This window comes from Stegodyphus dumicola, chromosome 7 (genome assembly GCF_044657685.1).
Source record: "Stegodyphus dumicola isolate Sdum_Otavi_A_Nest chromosome 7, ASM4465768v1".
Lineage (NCBI taxonomy): Eukaryota > Metazoa > Arthropoda > Arachnida > Araneae > Eresidae > Stegodyphus > Stegodyphus dumicola.
In genome coordinates this window covers 110,458,147-110,482,305 of record NC_140774.1, presented here as the reverse complement: position 1 = coordinate 110,482,305, position 24,159 = coordinate 110,458,147, and the positions used below count along the sequence as shown (strand labels likewise).

The following is a 24,159-nucleotide window of genomic DNA, read 5'->3' as shown; positions in this document are numbered from 1 at the left end:
TACCAGCGTTCAGCGATTTTACCGCTCGGCCGCTGGTGGGCCCCATAGTATAGAATTTATATGAATGGCAAGTATATAGAACGAAAACTTATCATGTCATTATATTTACCTTTTGTTAAAGATCTGAAATTGCATAGTGATAAGCTAGTAGCTTTGCTGTTGCCGAAACTTTTAGACCTTTCTTAGTTTCCAAAAAAATCAACAACTTAAAAGTTATGCATTTTCTTTTCACAGAGTTCTAACGGAAAATTTTATAATTTTCAGACGTAATTCCAGCGTAATCTTCAGCCAATTACATAATTTACTCCTTTACTTTCACCGAATTTCTCTCTCTTTAAATGCCTTATTAGTATGTTTTAGTGTCAATTAATAAGATATCTTCTAGAACTTTGTTTTCTGTTCAGTAATCTTAACTGAAAATAGACAGGCACGGCTTTATTGTTAACTTATTTGAATAAACGCCTTGCAGGTTGATATGATTACATTATAATAGTGTGGAGATTCGTTTATTTTGACTAATATTTAACGTTTAGTTACAGCAGCTTTCCTTTCATTATTATTTATCGCCCACGCTTTCCTGCCAGAATACTAATCAGATAGCGCGCGTTTATTCATGTCAAGATAGAAAGAAGTGCTCGCTTTACGGGCCCGCTACCTTTTAAAATTCACCAAAAAATAAAGGATACATAAAAATTATCAGAATTTCTAACAAAATGACTATTTTGAACAATATTGATTTAAACTAAATTCTTACTCGCCACGGGAGATTTCCCTATTATTTTAAGAGTTTCATTCAACTTACAAAATAATGAGCTTCGCATTTCTAGTAATGCCATTGTAGACGCGAAACATTTTGTGAAGGACTGTCCTATTTTCACCGATCAGAGGAAGCTTTACAAAATTGATAATACTATATATAATGATAATTTTGATATCAAAGCTTTTATATCTTTTGCACAAGATGTCCTTAAATTTATGAATGCAAATCGTGGTGTAAATGGAATCCTGATTTGATGTTGTCCTTTAGTGTTAATTTTTGTTTGTATGTTCGTGAGTGTTTGTTATATGTTTTCCCTACTTTTATTTTATATTTGAGTATTATTTGTAACATATTTATATTTTGTATTATGTATTACGTATTTATTTTGTATCTGATGTGCTTTTTGGGGGGTCAATCTTTTTTTTCTTTTTTGTTTTGACCATGAAGCCACTTCGTGGCCAGGAGGGTCTGAGTGTACCTCTGTGGGTGTGCTCTAAGCGGGCACACTGAATGAACAGAGCTTTGAAAACAGTGCTGAAAGGAGCATTGTTAGGTGTAAAAGGGTAAGAGATTTTGCCTACGATTACAATACACTAGTTTCTGAATACCGTAGCAGATTTACGGGGAGCACGGTGAGGCCTGCTACTCTACACCCCCTAATAAAGTTCTTCTTGGTTATATGATGATTACATGCGTATAAATGGAAAAAAAAGTAACATGGTAGTAACATAATAGTTACATTATTTTCATTTGATATTTACATTTTTTTTTGTTTTGTTTTTGTTTTGTTTATGGTTGAGTATTTTTCGAAGAAAATGACACCACCTTTGAAAAAGGACAACCCAACAGTGCATGTTTTCACATGTACCGGGATATGTATCAGATTCACTATCTGATGGTAATTCGTGTAGCACATCCAGTGCTTCAGAAATGGTCAGCGCTCTCCAAATGAGAACTGCTCTAGTAAAAAGCTAAACCGCTAACTGATAAAATTACCGTTGACCTTCAGAAAATCGCCCCAACAATTTCTCAGTTCATAACCAAACCTCCCCTCCCCCCCCCAAAAAAAAGGGAAAGAGAAAGGGCAAAGCAGCAAAAGTAAAACAGGAAATTACACACAGATGTGGACCCACCTTTCTATTGTAAATGAGCTGCAGAGAAACAAAGATACAGTTGTTGGTCTTGTTCTGGTCTTTCAGTGATCCCACTCTGGGCACACCCGATGTTCGCCGTTTGATTCTAGGCAAGATTTCAAAGTAAAAATTTAAAACTAATATAGAACAAGGAGGTTAGAGTGATTTTAGAGCGTGTTATGCTTTTTTTGAAGACCACGTTGCTATTTTGAGCTACTAGCGATTTAATTCTATGAGTCAGAGCCGTCCTTCTCGTTTAAATTATCTTGCGAGCTGTTAGGGTAGTTAAATTACATTTTATGTTAAGTTGAACATTTCCTGATCGAGTTAAGCTAGAAGCCTTGGCTTATGGAAGCCCAACTGTTCAACTATATATGATTAAATAAAGGGTTCTTTACACCCTTCTTCTAACTTTGTCTGTGAATGTCAAGACGTCTTATATATCCTCGTACACTTCTTTGAACGCTCGCTAGTTTATGCTTCCAAATAAATAAAATAAACCTAGACTCTGCAATAGTAAAAGACATTTTCTGGAGTATTTTCTATGAAGAACCCATAATAGCTTTTCTCTGTTTCAAAACGATTATACTCTCTCCATCTAAAAAACAGTATTTCCACTAAAGTAAGGAATATAAAACAGCAATAAACCTCATTTTGTTACCGCAAGGTATCCAGACTTTAGTGACTATATTTGAATTACATAGCCCGACTTATCTTTTTATTCTTATCTGCGCTCAGTGTCTGTAAAAGTTTGCTATTGTTTCAAATAATAGGTGGTAGTTGCATAACTTTTTACATAACAATTTCCTTTGAATTAATAGATAGGATTCTTTCATTAGAAACCAAATTTCGTGCTTTTTGAGAAAGCCCGAAATTTCACAAACTGAACTTCTAAAGCCTTCCTTCCATTACAGTACTTAACAAATTTGTTTAAAAATTTAATACTTCTGTTTAACTTAAAAATTAAGATATTTTAATTTTGTTCGTCCCACCTTCACACAGACTCCCAAACACAATGTGTAGTAAATCTAAGGTTAGGTTTCACAATGCAGCCAAAATTAATCAGTTTGTCAACACTTTCAAAACAAAACAAGTTTCAAAATTAATTTTAAGAAAATCACTGAGAAAGATTAAAGAGAAAACCACTGAGAAAAATCTTACATATGAATTAAATATTAATATTCTTGAAATGTTTTCTATCCATAATTATCTTCTCATTTTATTAAATAAATCAAAATGCTCTTGTCATCATCTATCAGTTTAAATTTAGAAATTTTAAAATTTATACAACAGCACTTATTTATGTTATCATCAAATAAAATGAACTTTTTGAATAAAAGTTTTATAATTTCAAGGTGGGTAAAGTTATAATTGTTTATAAGAAAAATTACTTTTATATTTTCAGTATTAAATAAGTGAAGAAATGTATGCGTGTAAGCTTGTATAAGCGAAGAAATTAGGGTATCAAGGCTCATATCATAAAAGCACATACTGCAGTTAAATAAATTTTTAAATGAATGACCAATAAAAATGTAATTTAACTCATATGTAATTTATTAAATTACCGTACTGCAAAAATCTGAAGTTAGTATTCACTCTAGTTCTTAGTAATGAATTTCACTACACACCATTACTTGATTATGTTATTCATAAATATTTATGGAGTTAAAAAGCTAATAAAAAGCAACAAATTATCAAATTAAGAAAAGCAAACAAGACTTTTAAATCTTTTAAAATCTTTAAAAGTAATCCTGAAAACTTATACGAATTGCACTGGTTCTTGTTTGTTTCAGTATCTGCATCATTTATTCATCGGCGTGTTAATTCAGTTAGCATTAAGTCTAACGGCCTTTCTACTGTTTTCAAAATAAACGGATTTGTTTCAAAATGTTTGTTCAAAATCAATAGACTTCTTTGTCATTGTCATAAACTTAGAATATATACATTCCTTTGTTATGACTTATTTGTGCTGCTATAAACGTAAAACAACTTTTATGGAAATGAGCAAGAAATGTTTCAATGCAAAAAATGAATTAAATGAACCACTATTTTGACGTAAAAAAATGGACACTTGTTATTTTCCTAACTGTTTTATTAAATTTTTGAGCTACCAAATTTACATATAATTAGAAATGATGCAGCATGTCCGATTTTATGAACATTCTTTGTATGCATATACCAATAAACCAGACTACATATTTCTATTACAATTTAAATTTTCGGCGTTCTACAAGTAATGGAGGTAATCTGAGTTTAATAGCATCTTTTTCGACATTTCTGATGTTTTTTCTTATAGTCATATAACACAGATTTTCTAATGAAAGACATTGCTTTGAAATATCAATAACATAATTGTATAGTTTTTTCTTTTCCTCTTTTAACATTTTGTAACTTCTCCAATGTTCGAAGGCAGTTTCCCAGTCCTGTCCCCGTAAACTAGCACCTGCAATTATGAGTAAATTCACTAGTCTCCTGTATCCGTATTCACATGCATAGCGCAATGGAGTAAAGCCTTCTCTGTCACGTTTGTCGATTTCGATGTTATTTCCCGAAATAAGAAATTTTCGAACAAGTATTTCGTGGTTTTTCCTAACTGCAATGTGCAGAGCAGTCCGACCTTCGTAGTCAACAGCATTGAGGTCGCATCCACGGTGTATCAGCAGGGTACACAAATCTAGAAATGGGGAATTTGCTGCAGCTTCCCCTTCCGTGATAGCCCTTTTAACAGCAGTTACCAGTAACTGGTGGTGAATCTGAGGAAGAAAGTGAACATTAGAATTTCGTACAAATTAAAATATTTGAATAACAAGAATGAAAATACGACACTAAGTTTATGATGAAAAATTTAAAGTCACAAAAAAGGGTTACCGTTAACATGTAAGTATCTTCTTTTATCTCCTTTATATGCTTTAGCATGCTTTCTCGCAAATTAGAGTTGTTTTGTGTATATTCAGGATAAGATCTCGAAGTAGTTATTTTGCAAACCCCTTATTGCTTTCATTTCGTATTTTTCACGTCCAGGCAGAAAAGACGTATTACCAAATGATTTAAGTATTTCCCTCAAACTCAGGTTGAAACAATTCAGGAAAAGAAGTGCACAATAGTTTAGTTCACAATCCTAGAAATTTTGAAGTTAATGATTCCGTTAAATGTTGTAATCTGTCAAGTTAATGATTCCGTTAAATGTTGTAATCATGATCACTTGATATAATTTGTCAAAATTTTACGTAAAATATCTCTCCGAGATGGTTTATGTTATGTTCCAAAATGTTATTCCTAACTTTAGTTTGGAAATTGCATTAGTTCCTCTACAAAATTAAATAATTTATCTAATGTAATTTAAAATAATTAAGAATATTGATATGAAATACATATGACCATGCTCACATTTTCAAACTGCTTTGTTAGCAAAGCAGAAGGTATTTATAGATATATATCTTTTAATTCATTAAAATTATTTTACTTTTCAGTATATCAGTTCATAAAGTTACCTATCTGTTTGAGTTCTCAACAAATTTTAAATAATTGCTGGTTAAGCTAGCTTTTCCTGGGAGGGCGGGTTACTTTCTGGGAACTACTATGTCTACATTTTCCTTTGCTAACAACTGAAAATTTTCAGTATAGACATAGGCAATGGCTTTATGAGAAACTGATAAAAAGAATAGAATGGATTGTAAAATGTACAGAATTTTAATAAGCTATCCCGCTAAGCAATCAATTATCCCTTATATCTTTACCAATAGTTCTAAGAAAGATTTTTGACTAAAATTTTTCTATGCGGTGTCGTGTCATGAGAATAAATAATATTTCATCCTGTTCAGTATCTAAGCTCTCACTGCGCAAGAGTGTTCTTTACTCTGTCTAAATATCACTCACATAATTCAATAAACTTTAAATAATGGTTCCATATAAGAAAGTTAAAGCTAATTTTATCAGTTTTGTCAATACTGAGTATGCATGTTTTTCATCTTCTTTCAGTCTAAATACTTCGTCCGAAATTTTACAATATCAGTTCTTTTTATTTTCTGTATAAGAAAAACAGCAAAATAACGTTTTTGTATAAGGCAAATTTAGTTTCCTTCAACAAGATGTTCAACCTCTTAAATTTTACACACTCTGAACGTTTTTGAATCTGAATGATTGCCCCTTTAGTTGCATTTTGCATTCTGTTGTGTTTAACATTCTGAGTAGTTTGAAGTGTAACTATAGATAGTGCATAACTGTGAAGACCTGTACTGCTATTTTTGTTGAAAGCTCCAGAACTGTCAGGCGTTCCTTTTGGTAAAATTAATTTAATCGAGGTGTGTGTGCATACTGTTTATTACGAACCCATAAACACAAAACCGTATGAGAAAAATATATGTAGAGTTCATCGTTATTAAATGAAAACTTTTGATTTCTAACTAAATTAGTTAACTCTTGAAGAGTCTCAGAAAAAAAAAAAAAAAAAAAAAAACCCTACAAGTTTATAAATTTCTCCCTTAATTTCATTGCATATTATTTTCAATAAAAATGTATAAAGAATTAAAATTTTAAAAATAAAATTTAAAAACTTAAAATTACCTAATTTAAGAATCATTTTTGAAATATATGTAAGGAACAAGAATTCATTCCGTAATTCCTTGCCTATTCCAAAACATTATCTCCAAAAAAAAAAATAGATTCGTCCAGTAGTAGTTTACATAGAATTCCGTTAGGAAGTAAAAGTATTCTTTGCCCTGTAGGGTGTTGTATAACAAGTTTAAAAAGACAAGTCTGAAAGCTATAATTTAATTAACATACCTGCGCTGAAACACCCTGTATTTATTATTTAAAAATATTGATTTGATTTCGTTACTTACTTTCGCACCAGCCTCTAAAAGCATAGATGCAATTGGAGTCACATATTCTGCCTTATTGTAGGATACAGCATTCATTAGAGGTCCATCTCGAAAGGAGTTGTTTGAAACCACACTACTGCCTTGTAACAAGAGGAATTGAAGAACTTCTGGACTGTGTCTTCTACAAGCATAGTCGAACGGAGTACAGCCACCATAACCAACAAGATTAAGAAACTTTGCCGGCGATTTTTCAGTTAATAACTTTATAATTGCTGAAAAATAATACATACGTCAACATACAATAAATCAACAATATAAAAATAGTTTAAGCATACAATGAATCAAGAACAAGAAAATGAATATCGATTTTAGTTACTGTTTAGTATTTTTTTGTTACCAAACGAATTACCAGTGTGTCTTTGCAACAATAGATGGCGTTGCTGCCTGATGTTTCAATTCTGGTTGCTATGAGCTATGGTTGCTAACGAACTTTCAACTCATAATTTATGTGATTTGTATTCTATTCTTTTTTGTTTTATTAATTGCTACTTTGCTTGGAGTGATGTGAGCTGTGTCGTCACGTGGACGGCATTCCTTCTGTTTCAAAGTGTTATGTAAAATAAACTAGTGATATTACAGTCCGCTGACCTTTTTTTGTGAATTTATTCATAACATTTCTGGTCCGTCGAGCCGGAGAGAAGAGTTAGCGATCTTTGGATATGATGCGATTTATTCAAATATTAGCAAGTTAAATCACTTTCGATTTGTGGATTAATAAACAGCTCAGTGTAATTTGTGGAATATTCCCGTGGCATGGTGTAGCATAGAAACCTCAACATTGGGGTGAGTACGTTCCAATATTACATCTTCTTTTGCTAGAGTTGTTAGTATAATATTTATTGTTATTCATAATGGCTGATTTGAAACCAGTTTTAACTAAAAAGAAGGTTCTGAAAAGCAATATAAAAACGTTTAAAGCCAAGGTAAATTCGAATTTAACAAGCAGAAATTTTAGAGGTAAAGTTGTTCGAAACGAAACTAAATGCTTTTAACAGTGAGCTTCGTTCACTGTTAAAAGTGAATATGAGGAAATATTTTTGTTGTGTCCTGAAAAAGATTGTGATACATTCATTACGGAACAACAAACAATACAAGAAACTTTAGATGAATTATGGATAACTATAAATAAAAAGTTACAGAAACTTTCCAGTGACTCTGTTATCGAAACAAGTAGTGTAGCAAAAGTAAATTCGTCTGGAGTTCGATTACCAAAATTAGAACTTTCTACCTTTATAGGGGAAAATATAGATGAGTGTATTAGTTTCTATGATCTTTTAAGGCTAGTGTAGATAACAATCTGAATATTTCTAATTGTCAGAAGTTTCGATATTTAAAGGCTTCTTGTAAAAAAAAGGCTCTGTCTATTATTCAATTCCTATTTCTGATGCTAATTATGATATGGCGTTGCAACTTTTACAGGAATGTTATTCTAATAAAAGAGAATTAACTAATGCATTAATCCGTAAAATGTTTAATTTGCCAAATGTTTCTGATTCAGCTCAAGCTATTTTACATTGTGTTGATGTAGTGAATGAATGTATACACTCTTTGAAAACTCTTAAGCTAGAAGTTTCTGATCTTTCTGATGTTCTTTTTGTTTATCTGATAACTGCGAAATTAGATAAAAACATAAATTTTTGGTGGGAAAGAACTTTGAAAAAAGATGAATTAGGTACTTTAGATAATTTACTCGAGTTTCTAAAAGACCACGCTAGAACCCTTCAGAATAGTAGAAACCAATCTAAAGATTTTAGGAAATTTTCTAATTCGAAAGTAACTTCTTTAGTGTCGAGTAAAAACAGTTGTATAATGTGCAAGGAAGATCATTCTCTTCACAAATGTGTTAAGTTTTTAAACTTAAGTGTCCAAAAAAGAATCGAATTTGTTAAGAAACACAAACTTTGTTTTAATTGTTTATCTTCTCAGCCTCATTTAGTGAAAAACTGTCGTAGTTTACATAAATGTATGACGTGTAAGTTACCTCATCACACTGTTCTTCATTTTGATCGAAATATCAAAACTAGTGAAAATGAGAAACCAAAACAAACTTCCTCACTCTCCCCCAGAGCCGAAGTGTTCGTACCAAAGAATGAAGTCGTTACAAATGCCACAACATGTATGTACAGGACAATTTAGTTATTTTAAAGGTGAATCAAAACGTGTATTACTGTGTACGGCTCTCATTAAAGTTAGTGATTCCAATGGTAAAGCCATCTCTTGCAGGGCTTTACTAGACTGTGGCAGTGAAGCCAACTTTATAAGTGAAGAGTGTGTCAGAAAACTAAAGTTAGGTAGATTTAACAAAAAAATTGAAGTATCGTGCCTTGGTTCGTTCAATACTGTAACAAGTGGAGAAGTGGAATTAATTTTTACCCCGCACTTTGAGTCAAATTCCAAATTTCGAACATATGCATTCGTGATTCCAAAGATAACTTCAGATGTGCCTAATGTGTCGCTTCCTTCTAAAATTGCGAATCATTTTGACGATCTAGTCTTAGCTGATCCTAAGTTCTATGAAAGAAAACCTATAGATATTTTGTTAGGTGTAAATGTATTTTTTACTATTCTTAAAGGAGACATCATAAAGAGAAGAGAATCATTACCCTTTGCAATTTGTTCTCAGTTGGGTTGGATCATTTCCGGGAACACTATTACTGATGATTCGAATCTAACTAACACTTTTACAGTGAATAATCTTCAGTTGAATACAAACGAATTAGTTGAAAGATTTTGGTCTTTAGACTCCATTCCTGAAGTCAAACGTATTTCGAGTGAAGATAAAAAATGTGAAGAGTTCTTTAAAACAACACACTTCCGTGATCAAAATGGTTGTTATGTAGTGAAACTTCCATTTAAAGATAACCCTTCAAGGTTGGGTAATTCTAAAGATCTTGCTTTACAAAGATTTAAATCTTTAGAGAGAAATCTCTTAAGATCTCCTGATACATATGATATGTATAAACATTTCATGAAGGAATACTTGGATCTCAGGCACATGGAACCAGTCCGTAGTTTAGAGTCCCCAAGTCAGGCATACTACATGCCACATCATGCAGTAATTAAGGAATCTAGCTTAACGAGTAAAATATGTGTGGTATTTAATGCTACTAGTAAGTCTTCATCAGGACTATCTCTTAACGACATATTGATGACAAGTCCCAAGAATAGATGGCGTTGCTGCCTGATGTTTCAATTCTGGTTGCTATGGTAACGAACTTTCAACTCATAATTTATGTGATTTGTATTCTATTCTTTTTGTTTTATTAATTGCTACTGTGCTTGGAGTGATGTGAGCTGTGTCGTCACGTGGACGGAATTCCTTCTATTTCAAAGTGTTATGTAAAATAAACTAGTGATATTATAGTCCGCTGACCTTTTTTTGTGAACTTATTCATAACAGTTACACGCGGGAACTGGCAAAAGAGAAGTAATCAGAATTTTTTTTTTTTTTTTTTGGTTTGTGTAATTAACATTATCTATTGAGGGAATTCTGTAACAGAACCTATGCGTTATAAGTTCAAGTAGAAACTACTTGCATAATATTTTTAAGGAGAAAAACCAAGTGAATAGAAGCATTTGCGTTTTACTCCGATCTTTATGAACTTTTCTACGCTTTAATTTCAAAGGAAAAGGATGAATCTACGTAAAATTTAAAAAAACCACACCAGGGATTTCACACTCTTTATACAATTTATGCAAATTTAATGAACTCTTAGTTAAAAAACTCAGCAATTTAAAAACTTTGTATTGCCACTCTGAAAAGAGTAAGGAATTTATATTTCAAATTTAATAAAAACTTGAAGTTAAAAGGTGTGTGTTTCCACTCGAGAAAAGCAATGAATTTGACTTGCGTATTTTATAAACAAATCGAGGGATTTCAGAGAAATATGTTGCATCAGTGTACTGTCATTCCTCAAATCTTAAAATATTTAAATTTGCTATATAAATTTATTCTGCTATTGATTAACAAACTAAAAGATTAATGGAGGAATCAAACAAGAAGAATGCCAAAATGCAAATTTCTTTGAACTTTGGCAGCTGAAGAAGTTGGGTGTATGGTTAAACCATCGAAACCACTCCTGCAACATTTACAAATAAAAAACAGAGGCTATTCGCACATATTTTATACCATTTTCAGTCTAATTTCAGAAATATTTTACCTAAAATTTGTGTGTTTTGAATGTTCATTTGATGAACTTTATTCTTCACTATCTTTCTACGCCGTAATTTCAAAAGCAATGAAGCTTTTTTTAGTAGCAGAAGAGTTATTTTACCATACATATCTTAAAACAGCTTTCCAAAGCCCAAGGAGGGTTATAGGTCGGGATCTGCCAGTCCAAAAGCACACAAATTCGCACATAATACATCAGAAGATTCCGTAAAAATATGTATGAAGGGTCTGACTTTGTTACCCGCTTCTTGTTTTTTTTTTTTTTTTTTTTTAGGAAATTATTAGTTCATTTTGACATGCGCTTTGTCCGACTGATTAATGGCACTGTAGCGAATAGTTTATCCAACAGATGGCAGTATCTGCCAAGCTCCTTTGGTAATTGTCAATGCGCATGCGCAAGCGGAGTGAAAAAAGAAGTAGGTTATTAGGAGAAGGAGCTTTCGTTAATAATGTTGCTGCGCGTTTTCGCTGTGTAAATAAAAGTATATTTTTATATCATAGATGTTCTTTACTCTCTAATGCGAAGCACTAGGTTAGTGCACGAATCTCTTCTGATTCAGAAACCATTTTCAAACCGTGGATCACCACAATAAAAAGTGGCGTCCGCGACAGAATGCATTAGTTGGGTAAAGGACATCCATCATCCGTCACGTCGACCGGATTGCAGCTGTCAATCAAAGTGAATTCACTTGCTGATTGGAGAAACGCATACTCACCGCATACGCAATAGTGGAAACGGGCCTTAATGCTAACCAATAAATTTATAACTGTTTCTTTCAAAAATAAAAATTAAAATTTTACACAACTTCAATTTTGAAATTACGTCAAAAATGGCACGTTCCAGCTATCACTTCTTACTAAAACCGTTACACGGACTTGTGATTTTTTTGAACAATTTAGAAACTGTCTAGAACAGTGTAGAACCTTAAGAAAAAATTTAAGTGTGTTCTTAACCAGTTTCATGCGAATATTTCGAAAATGCTGAATAAATCCACCAAAGTGGATAGTGATTTTCTCAAAGCTCATTTCGGAAAAAAAGATGTAAACGATAACAAAGCAAGTACCAGTACTTACTAAAGCCTTTACATAGCGCAGTGTTCGTTATATACCGTACTAAAGTTTTATTCAAGCTCCGTAAAATATTGCACAATTGCATATTCTCAAAATAAGAGGAAAATTACTGTCTATCTGAGGGCGAATAATTGTTTTACAATGTGTGAAAATTTGAAAGGACATGCATGGAAATGTAAAGGACAACTAAAAAGTGAACCAAAATGCCGCTTAAACTAAAACGTCTAAAAAGTTGAATAACACCATATTCTTGCACAGATGTGTGACAAGCGGGATTTCATATGACCGCATTCGCAAAAAAAAGCGTGATTAAACATAAAAATCTTCCAACCCATAATTACTTCCTCCATTTCTATAATTATTTCTTAGTTCACCTTCAGGTTGCAGTTACCCTCTTTAAATTTCTTCAGCGCACGCTGGAAAAAATGGCTGCTTGCATGTTTACAGATGAAATTATCTGGATTTTACCAGAGGAATGGGGTTATGTACTGAAGAGGGAGGGCGCCATCGTCCAAAACATTGTAAGGGAAACTTGCAGTACTCGAGTTACACTTCGAAGAAAATCACGAACCGAATCCGTTCACCATGATTTAAATGCTGGTCGAGCAATAAAATTTAATGAGCGTACTGCTCCCAGGTTGTGGTATGTTTTGTCTATGTATCTGAGGAGTAAATGTGTTAAAGTTATTAAATTACATTCTTTCCTGATTAAGAAGATGCTTCCTTTGCAAATGAATCTTCTTTAAGATAGAGTCAAAATGACCTTCTGGTGCACTTTTCCAAAAAACTGTACATTTCTATGTCTTGCAAGTTTTTTCTAACAAAATATGTTGATGGGAGATATAATCTGATCATACTGTGAAAAATACAAACTAGATAAGAAGATTCATGTATTATGAAAATACAAGAGGATGAGGTAGAAAAACAGGATTATCTTAAAAAAAGTCAGTGAAAATTTTCTGATAATGCAACCAAACAATTAATGAAGGAAATTGCATATTCAACTATAAAGGTATAATAGACAGGGAACATTCTTATTATTTGAAAAAAAAATAATATCCATTTTTCTGTCCTTTATATTTTATTCCAAAAACTTTAAGACTTTTGTGTATTTTTTCATACCTAAAAATGCGTAAAAAACATATTTTCTTAAAAAAAACTTGACATAAAACATAGTCGTTCAGGTTTTTGGAAAGGTGCGCCAGTAAGGTTATTTTGACTGTTATTATAACTCGTTTATTTCTGTGTTTGTTTGTTTTTTTCTGTTGTTGTTTTGTTTTGTTTGGTTATTTATTATAAAAGATAAACATAATTGAAAGAATAATAACGTATCCAAAATAATTTTAACGTTACCTGAAGATTCTTTTTGACAAGCGACATGCAGAGCTGTTTCTCTATGTATATCTATCCTGGTAACATCAGCTCCCTTTTCTAGAAGCAATCTAATTAACTCGTAATTTGAATTATTGACTGCTAGAAAAAAAAGAATAAATATCATTATAATTTTAATTTCAGTTATAAGGATATAATAAGTTTTCTGAAAATAAAAATTGCTTAAAGAGATTTCTTCTAGGAACTACCTAAATATGAATTCGTATATGATTTATTAAAAAATTTGAATGAAATTATCCAAGTCAATTGTTTAACAATATCTGAAATCTCTATATAGATCTTCAATATTTTATTAAAAATTCTGATGCGTACACCACACGAGTTTCTTCTAGAGAATATTAAATTAAATGCACGTTTTGCCACAGCATGAAAACCTCAAAATATCTTCATTAAAACTTGAAAAATATATTAAAAAATAAAACACCAAATACACTTAAAGTTAAAAATAATAACAAAAAAAATTGACAATTAAAATTACAGTTTCTACGCAAAAACAAGCAATTCGGCTCTTAGGCAACAAGGAAAATTTTTCGATGTACAGAAATGAACGTCTAATTTTGGTCCAAATTGGCAAAAAGACATTGAAGGTAATCGAAATTCAACTTGTGTTTTTCATGCTCGAAAACGCGATTTAGGAGATGTATTAGATTTATATAGAACATTGTTCTAATATAGGTTATTGACACAAAATCGGACTTTTTCTGAAATGACATGTCAACTGTTTTCCATATTTCAGTTCGGCTCAAATATAGCCAAACTACCAAGTATTGTAAAAATCGCAAGAGTAGTTTTTAAAAAATTTAGCTCTTCAATGTTAATTGAGTTTGGTATATATTTATTAATCTCCCTATTTATATTAAACTTATTTCATTCTTCCTTTCACATTTCGAAATTCAGATTCATTCCAAATAAAATTCACCCAATTTTATGATTTATTTTAAAAATTTGTATTTTTAAATAATTTTTACAAATTTTTCAAACACATTTTGGAATATAATCCATAAAACTTTTGGCCATTATCTTAAAGTAGATGTATTTCTAAGCATAAATACAAAAAACTGCAGTTTTTTATTCAAAATTTCTGAAGATGTACGTGAATTTATATATTGGTGCGTTTTCAAATTTGGCATATTTGTTAAAAGCGATAAAACATCAAACGTAGTTTAAGCACTTTGTTACAATTATTTCCCTCCTAAAAATGCCCCATAGAAACCAGTAAAACTTTTTATGAGTACCCATAAGATCTTATGGGTTTCTATTGACTTTTACTGGTTTCTGTTGGTCTCTGTGAGGTTTTCTTACTGGTTTCAAAATGCCCTATAGAAACCAGTAAAATTTTCTGCTGGTACCTACAATAAAATTATACAACAAAACTAACAAACAAAAAATATATAAGCATATTCAAAATAATTTTAATATTACCTGAATGTTTCGCTCTTTCACAAGCGAAATGCAGAGCTGTTTTCCCATGCGTGCCTTTCCTGTTAACATCAGCTCCCTTATCTAGAAGTAATCCAGTTAACTCATAATCTGATTTACAGACCGCTAGGGGAAGAAAATTATGTATCATTGTAAGTAAATTCGAATTATAAAGATACGAAACGTTTTCTGAAAATAAAAATTGCGTAAAGAGATTTCTTCTAGGAAGCACGTAAATATGAATTCGTGTATGATTTATTAAAAAGATTTTAAGGAAGTTCTTATCAAAGTGCAGTGTTGCAGATCTTCTATATAAATATTTTATTAAAAAAATCTTATGTATACACCACGTGACTTCCTTGTACAGAATATTCAATTATATGCATTTTTTCCTGCATTTCATTTAAACTTAATGAATTCTACTTCGAGGAAATAAGTGTTTCATATTAGCAGAAAATACCATTCATATTAGCCAGTCTGTTTCCGAGAGAGAGGAACGTTAACACATAGCGCATGCGCATTAGGTAAGCAGCGCTGAATCGGCTGTGAAAAACTTTATTTTTTATTTGTTTAATTTCTTTTATACATCGTTTTGGATTTATTATAGTATTTGAATAGAACATGTATCATTTTTGTTGTTTGTTGTTGCTGTTGTTTATTATAAAAGTTAAATTTTAATAAAAGAAACTTTCCTTTGAAAGCTATAATATTATTAGCACAAATAAAATCTTTGGACTGAAACTATAACAAATACAGGAGAAAAGCTCTTTTTTCCCCACACATAGAAATGGAAACAACTCAAGATACAGAATTCAGAATTTTTTAGCCACCACTACTGTTCCCTTAATACAGAGTTAACTAATGGAATGTTTTTATAGCAGCTCCAACTGCTCGGTTCATTATGCTCAGAAATAATGAACTAGGATAAAATAAAATCTAGATATCATTAAAACGAAATTAATTACATTACAGTGACATATCTTTTTTTGATAAATACGGAAATGCTCTTCTGCATACAAAAAAGAAATTACATTATATATTATAAAGAATTATACAGAAAATTATTACAAAACGAAAGTTACCTCATGTATAAATAACAAGAAGAATGAATATGGAAAATATATTTCACTTAATATTAAAAATTTTTAACCAAACATATGTTCGAAATTAAGGCTTAATGGAGCAGAAATTTAAAAATATAGTTTTTGAAAATAATTTTTAAATTATTTATATTTATTAGAAGGATATAAAATTACTTTCATAAATGAATGCATAATTAAATCTATTGAGTAGTTAATTTCATTTTTTCCGAGATATTGAAATAAACTTGAACTTAAAGAAATTTCAAACGGTTATTTGCGCATCAGTCGTGAAATACAGATGTGTATAATTATGTTATTACGCAAGTTTATGGGAAGATTGTTCACTAAGTAAAGGTTCAAACATACAAACCACACGGCATAGCAATAAACACATAGTTTAACCCATGACATGAACATTAATTTTACCATAACTACAAAAAACATTGATAATTGTTCAGAAAATAAAAATTAGATGAAATTTAAACCAAAAAAAAAAAAATTAGATGCCCTATGCAGAGAAGTTGATAAAACACAAGATATAATAACAAGATTAAGATTTAATAGAGTAACAGATACTCATTGCTCCACTGCAGACTGGCCTTACAGACTACCCTAGAGATTGGGCAGGTAAAACTGACCGCACAAATATCAGATCATTTTCCCAATTTCCAATTTTTCTCCTAATATCCGCAAATAGTTTCCGAGCATCTTCTTGTTTCCCAATTGCCTTATTCATGTCTTTTCTCAATACCTTACCAGCAAATAGCTTTAGAATATCTTCCCTGTTTTCAAATGCCCTAATATGTCTTTCATCAGCGCCTTTTAAGAATTTTCTCTAACAGTGGGCAAAAGCATGACCTTTTGAAAACTATGCCTCGACCTACTTGAAAAATGCACCTCATAGGCCAGGCTTAAAATCAAGGTGAAAAATCCAAGGAACTCTCTTTTCTCAATGTAAACACATAATATTTTTGCTGATAACATTTAATTCATTCTTATTGATAATAATTTTAAAAGGCAGGATAAACAGCTCGCTGGTGTTTGACACTGTTAAAAATACTCAAGTAGGATAAACTGTAAAACAGCCATCCCAAAAATTTCAGTCCAGAATGAGCAATTGTTCCTTATTACTTACCAATCTCCGTAGCAAGCCACGTGGTTTGACTTAAAATGGAAAATATGAATTCGCACTCCGAATTGCAGTTGCGGAAAACGGGCAGAAACATCACATGTTTAAAATTAAGGAGGTCTTGCTATCACTTGTAGTAACTCTTGCAAAGCTGTGCATCTGTAATATTTGTATAATTAAGCGAAATTGTTTCGGCATGTTTTTACAGGCGAAATAGCCTTCACTTGCAGGCATTCGCTAAAAGGGTGTTGAAATATCAAACATTTTCAAACGTATTCATACTGCCTGCTTTTTTCTCGTTATTCTGTATTTTCTTATAATTAATTTATAATTAAATACATTAAGGGCAAACTGGAAATAAAAATAAACAAGTTACAATTTCCTGTTAATCTAGGTAAAATAATAATAGTATAACTCATTTATTATTCTCTTGATTAAATACTCGGAACATTCATTGCTGTTCTAATGTACAAGTTATTTCACTACATAAATTCGAAAAAAGTTGCAAACAATATTTTAACATTACCTTTATGCAGAGCTGTCAGTCTTCTGTCAGTGCTGTTAATGTTAGCTCCCTTTTCTAAAAGAAGTCTAGCTAACTCATAATCCGGCAAATGGATCGCCACATGAAGCAGAATATTGCTTAAGACGGCGTCAGTCTTTAACATCTCAGAAACAAGACTGGATATTCCTGAAACTAAAAATTGCCTAAAGTGTAAACGTCTAGAAAGTACGTAAATATAAATTCATGCAAGATTTACTAGAAACATATTCTTATCAAAATACAATTACAATATATAAAAATTACTGAAACACCTATATGGATCTTCTAGACTAAATTTACGATTGTTGTTATTTATTAGAAAATATAAAAGTTAATAAGGAACATTAACTAAAAACATGTAAAGCTGTTTGCATAAATAAAATATTCAACGTGCAATTACATCAAAAGTTGGGAAAAAGTTCTTTTTTCTTACAAATGGAAAATGCAACCATCTTTATAGGCAGAGTTCTTAATTTATCATCCATACACAAAATTGACTGATGGAAGATTTTTATAAAACTCTAAATTTCAGCGGTTTCTTAGGTTGAGAAATAATGCTTGAATATATCACGTAAAAAAATTAATTTTCTTTGAATTCCCTACTAAAAATGCCCCATAGAAACCAGTAAAACTTTTTAATGGGTACCCATAAGATTTTATGGGTTTTTATTGACTTTTACTGGTTTCTGTTGGTCTCTGTGGGTTTTTTTTACTGGTTTCAAAATGACCCATAGAAACCAGTAAAACTTTCTACTGGTACCTATAGAATTTTTGATGGTCTCTATTGACTTTTACTGGTTTCTATTGATCTCTGTGGGTTTTTCTTACTGGTATCAATTGACACCCATACAACCAACATTCAATGGCAGAACTTTGTACTGGTTTGTATAGGTTTATATTGACTTTTGCTGGTTTTCTTACTGGTATCAATATAATAATAAATCTTCTGTTGGTTTACATGGGTTTGTGCTATTTTTTTATCTGACGTTAATATACTTCTTGTAAACAATAAAATTAACAGAATGAAAATATGATCCCTTTAAGACCACCAGAGTAACCTGTAAACGCAGGTGGTCGTTTTAGAGAGGGTTTTTACTAAATATGCTATTTTTTTTATTTAATTTTTTTTTTCGGAAACAATAACAGTAATCATATACACCACACACAACGAGGTCTCTCCAAGGCGACCAGCCGCAAATAAAAATTCATCTTTGCAAGTGGTCGCCTTAGAGAGGTGATGCTCAATACCAATAGATACTCACGTTCTCAGAGATGCGTTTATCTTTTAGAGGTGGTCGTCTTAGGGAGATTGCATCTACGGAATGAATCTCTCTAAGGCGACCGGACACACTTGCAGAATTTTCTTTGTGAATGGTCGCCTTACAGAGGGAATATTCAATACCAAAGTATACTTATGTTTTCAGAAATACTGGTCTCTTTCAGAGGCGGTCGTGTTAGGGAGGTGGTTTTTGCTACGAGTTAGTTCTCTGAATACACACACATAAGCACTCACATTTCAGATATTACAAATAAACACCGGTATCAACCAACATCTCTTTAACGCGAACAAGTTCATTCACAATCGCAAAACTTTTCTCCCTGTTAACGCTGACGTGGGGAAAAAAATTCCCCTCCCTCCCCCACTCTCAGAAGTTTCCCAAACAAGCAATATGGCGCCGTTCTAGTTATTGTTGTGTGATGGTGGTGTTATTTTCTTCGTGGTTGTAGTAATGCAATATATTATTTACTAGGATTTACTGTATTACAAATTTTACTATGTTTTACTGTTTAGAAATTAGTAATAAACAATAAAATACCACCACTGACCATGAATATACCACTAAAGCATGTGTAATCATGTCTAATGTTTGAGAGAGCGTTGCCGATAACTGACTAGTTGTGAAATGGAGTTTCTGAGCGTGAAATTGATTTTCCATCTTTACTTTTATCCTGAAAAACAATGTGCTTAAAGACTGAAAAGTGATAATTTCAGGCTTGATAATTTGTTCCAGTGTGCAGATGCAGAAATGTAGTTTTTGCATTCTACTGAAACTGTATTTTCAAAATTTATTTTTTTGATTACAGTTTAGAAATACTTTTTAAAGCTTGTTCATGTAGATGCTTTATCATTTGAATATTACGTACTAATAAATTTGAGCATACCTTACTTAAAAATGACTAGTTGTGAAATGGAGTTTCTGAGCGTGAAATTGATTTTCCATCTTTACTTTTATCCTGAAAAACAATGTGCTTAAAGACTGAAAAGTGATAATTTCAGGCTTGATAATTTGTTTCAGTGTGCAGATGCAGAAATGTAGTTTTTGCATTCTACTGAAACTGTATTTTGAAATTTTATTTTTTTGATTACAGTTTAGAAATACTTTTTAAAGCTTGTTCATGTAGATGTTCATGTTTATCATGTTCATGTTCATGTTCATGTTTATCATTTGAATATTATGTACTAATAAATTTGAGCATACCTTACTTAAAAATGATCTTGCATGATTCAATTTTGAACTTTTCGACTAATGTGATGTGACTGACCAAAAAGAATGTTTTTTTATGTTTTAAAAAAATGTACTAATTATATTTCGCGAGCAAAAAAGGTAAGTTTTATTAACGAAATAAACATTGAAGTATTTAATGTGTTTATTACTTATTGAATGGGGTAGACAAGACATACAAGCTTAAGGAATCTTTTTTCCACTACTAAAATTATGTGAAAATTTAGATGATCATAGTAGCTTACATTGTTTTTTCTTTTTGGTCTATTTTTCTTTACAAGTATGAGACTAGAACCACATTTTTACATTAAACATTTTGTGCTATTTTGTTAAAACACATATAATCATTTTTATGCATACTTTAATTTTCATTATTATTAGTTTGATGAAGAAAATTTCAAATGTGTTTTTCATAAATTGCTTTTGAAATAGAAATAGATTTGTGAATAAGATTTATGTAATATTAAATGTACTAGTCTTGGGAGTATAAAAAGTGAATTATTTATTTGAAAAAAATTACATTTAGTTGAAACCTCATATAGTGGTTATTTTCTTAAATGACCACCTCTGATAATGGCACATTTGTCAGGACAATAATTAAATAACAGGACTTAAAAATCATTCATAGTTTTGTCAGGCTACAGGAAACTCGCATTATCTCGAATTGTGGAGTTGATCGTTTTAGGAACGTTTTGCTGTATAATCAATTGACTTTGGTGTAGTAATTTTTACGTGGGTATGAATTTTGCAAAAGTAATTGAACGTTTTTACGAGATATTTAAAACCAAAGCTTTTCGGATCATGAGTCTTATAAGGGCGCTGTTATAGCATTGCTTTCAAATATAGTTAGAGTAATGTTTAAACATTTATTCGGAAGCACTTCCACAGGGAATCCGGTTGTTCTCTGCGTATGAAAAACCCATATAAATAAATCTTCTGTACAGCCTTATACAAATGCAGTTAAAATTACTTTCATTACAATTGAGCGAATATAGCTACATTTGTTTACAAAAAGTTATTGCTAAATACTGCACTATATCAATTTCATTTTGCATTGTAATTTCAGAAAATGCTCAGCATGAGGTATTTTTATATTATATAATCTACTGTCAAAAACAATAGCTACATTTTCAGTACTTTAAATTTTACTATTGAGAATTTTTATGGTTCAAAATAATATTTCTATACATTATTTCAAGTATTCTTTCTACAATAGAAATCTAAATAACTTGCACCTAAAACACTGACTCAAATTTATTCCAATAATGCATTGCTTTAATTAAATTTATGTTCCTTTGAGATGATATATGAAAAACCTTGTGTAATAATAAATTATGAATATATATAGGTAAATGGTATTTTTATATGTTTTTTCGGGTAAAGTGCAGAATCGCCCACTTATTTATTTGGCACTTTGTACAAAAGTAAAAGGAATTGGATTTTTGTCAATTTTCTTTTGACTTTTTAAGTGAAAATAGGTCGATGTGTACATGAATAAAGTCAAAAGAGTACACAATGGCATTTTTGTGCAATTCTGGGATGTTTTTTTAAGTGAAAATATGTCGATGTGTACATGGATACCAAGTATGTGCAATTCTTAAAAACACTCCAAGCAGTGGGCGATTCTACACTTTCCCCATTTTTCTATAGGAATTTAGTTTCATTAAATTAGTTATTTAGTATAATTATGTGTATATGAGTATATTCACACCCATTCGCATAGATGGAATTTTTACAGTACGAAAGTTGATCTTTTTTACATCAAGAACTATATATACTATAAATACCCATTATGTTATAGATTTTATTTATATAAAATCTGTGGAAGATTATATAGCACTAAAAGTGAGATACGGAATAAAACATTATACGCTATGAGATATTTTCTTAATTCCCGAACTGTGCGTTAAGAATTGGTATTTGTTGAAACTTGTAAATTTTTTTAAATTCATTTTGTTACAATATAATTTATTGTATTTTGGGTACTATTAAGTTTATTATATGTTATCTTCATGTTTCATTTATTTTTTGAGAGATACAGGTAACATTCAAAGTATTGTAATAAGGGGTCGACACAGTGTTTGTATATTATTATTTCTTCACTACATTATATTCTTGGATTCATCCTTTCTTCCACGTAAAACATCAATGTGTATGCATGTCATAATAAGCTGCAGGGTGTTATGATCATTGGTAAGCGAGCTTTAAGGGGATAGCAAGTTTCTAAATTTGAACTCTATGTTAAGTTTCTAATTTGCAAGTCCCATATTCTTTTTGCTTGCTTGTTAATAATGTTTCTCTTCCTGAAAATTTGGGTTTCTTCTAGTTTTGTTTTTTAATTTGGTTTAGTGCATTGTAGGTAACTTAAAATTTAAGCAGATGCGAGAAAGTACCATCCTTTGGCAATACATTTCTCATTAGGTATCAAATTGTTAAACAAGCTGATGTGATTAAATACAATTGTTTAATTTCCCAATTAAAGAACTGAAATACAAATATATGCAGTGAGGTACAGTACTATATGTATATATTTATAATGAAATGAATAATATATATACAGTCAAAGTAATGATTCGCAACCATCAAATGAAATGATATTATATATATATATGTAATGGATTCTGTAGTCGAATACCAGCAGCTGAATCCGTAATGAACAGCAAGAATTTTGATGGCTTAGAGATGTTGAAACTCTAATCCACAATGAATAAGAAATTTGGCAGTTGAGGTAGATTTAATTCAACTTTTCTTTCAGCAAATATGTTGCAGCCACAAACAAGTTGGCACATTATTTATGCCTATTCCAAAAATTAACATAAGAAATTATAACATAAGAAATAACGAAAATTAACGTAAGAAACAAGGAGCAGACAGACTGCAATCCAGCTAATACAAAGCGTAAAAAGCAAATGCGTTATGTTAAGGGTGAAATCTTAATTAAGACCGAGTTAATTTTGGTTTTCGATGCATTTTTACTCGTATTTGATAGTTAATACTGCTATAAAATTACAATTGGCTGTTTGAGTTTTAGTTTCTTTTACATCAAATTATGTAAGAGTCATATGACATGAATTAATCTCGAAATGATGCAGTGCAGAAAGAAACTGTTTTTAGAATAGAGAAGGAAAATAAATTTTACGCTGCTAATTTAATCTTTTGCATATTCCTTATTTTTCTTACATATATACATGTACATATATCATTCGATGGTTGTGAATCATGACTTTGGTTATTATCTTTCTATTCATTTTATTTTCAGAATTATATAAAGGTAGTTTAAAATTTTGTAATATGTTTATAGATATTGACGTGCATTAAGGACAGGCTCGTAGGCTTCTAGATATTTTAAAATTTTTATTTATTTGCATTGAGTTTTATTTAAAATTACTTTACATGCTTTCTCCGCAATTTAGTTCTGTTCAGTGCTAATTATGTACTTCTGCTGGTTTATGTTTTTATGGAAATTTGATTTACAGTTCTATTTTTGTGTATTGTTTTTTATAGGGATTCTGTATATGGATACCCGTTCTATGTACGATTCTATGTATGGATACTCCACTATAGTATAATGCTATTGGTTCTGTTTATGAGTTTTGTGCAGCGATTTTTCCAAGAGGTACCTTTATTGGTCTGTGGATTTTTGTGTAGTGGTTTTTACAGGATTTAGCATATGGGTGCCTGTATAGGTGTACATGCTTTTGTTTACTGGTTTTTACAAGGCATAGACCTACGGAATATCCATTTTTTTTTATGGAAATTTGGCCAATGGATATGCATATAAAGTTTTGATTTTTGGCTATGGGTTTTTACTGGGATTTTGTTTATAGTGCCTACAGTTCTACGGGTTTCTACAGAGATTTGGCCTACTCGTATCCATCCGTACAGTCATACGGGTTTCTGTTTACAGGTTATTTTACGGGTATTTGGCCTACAGGTACCTATACAGCCGTGCAGGTTTCTTTCTATGGGTTTTTACGGGTATTCAGCCTATGGGTACCCGTACAATCGTACGGGTTTCTTTTTATGGGTTTTTACGGGAATTTGGCCTACGGGTACCCGTACAAACGTACAGGT

At 31.2% G+C, this 24,159-nt stretch overlaps 1 protein-coding gene across 4 annotated transcripts in view; it reads right to left on the bottom strand.

The window, feature by feature from the left end:
- Nucleotides 1-3,970: 3,970 nt before the first annotated feature.
- LOC118197035 (ankyrin repeat domain-containing protein 61-like) overlaps nucleotides 3,971-24,159 on the bottom strand; it is a 95,058-nt gene continuing 74,869 nt past the window's right edge. For 3 of the 4 annotated variants that reach the window (XM_085820726.1, XM_085820723.1, XM_085820725.1), the window contains exons 3-7: nucleotides 17,564-17,734; nucleotides 14,830-14,952; nucleotides 13,369-13,488; nucleotides 6,735-6,985; nucleotides 3,971-4,646 (exon numbers count right to left, since the gene is read on the bottom strand). In XM_085820726.1, the coding sequence (XP_085676852.1) occupies nucleotides 4,098-4,646; nucleotides 6,735-6,985; nucleotides 13,369-13,488; nucleotides 14,830-14,952; nucleotides 17,564-17,734 (1,214 nt within the window). In that variant the 3' untranslated portion in view covers nucleotides 3,971-4,097. The remainder of the gene's footprint in view (nucleotides 4,647-6,734; nucleotides 6,986-13,368; nucleotides 13,489-14,829; nucleotides 14,953-17,563; nucleotides 17,735-24,159) is intronic. The other variant, XM_085820724.1, reaches the window with a different exon arrangement.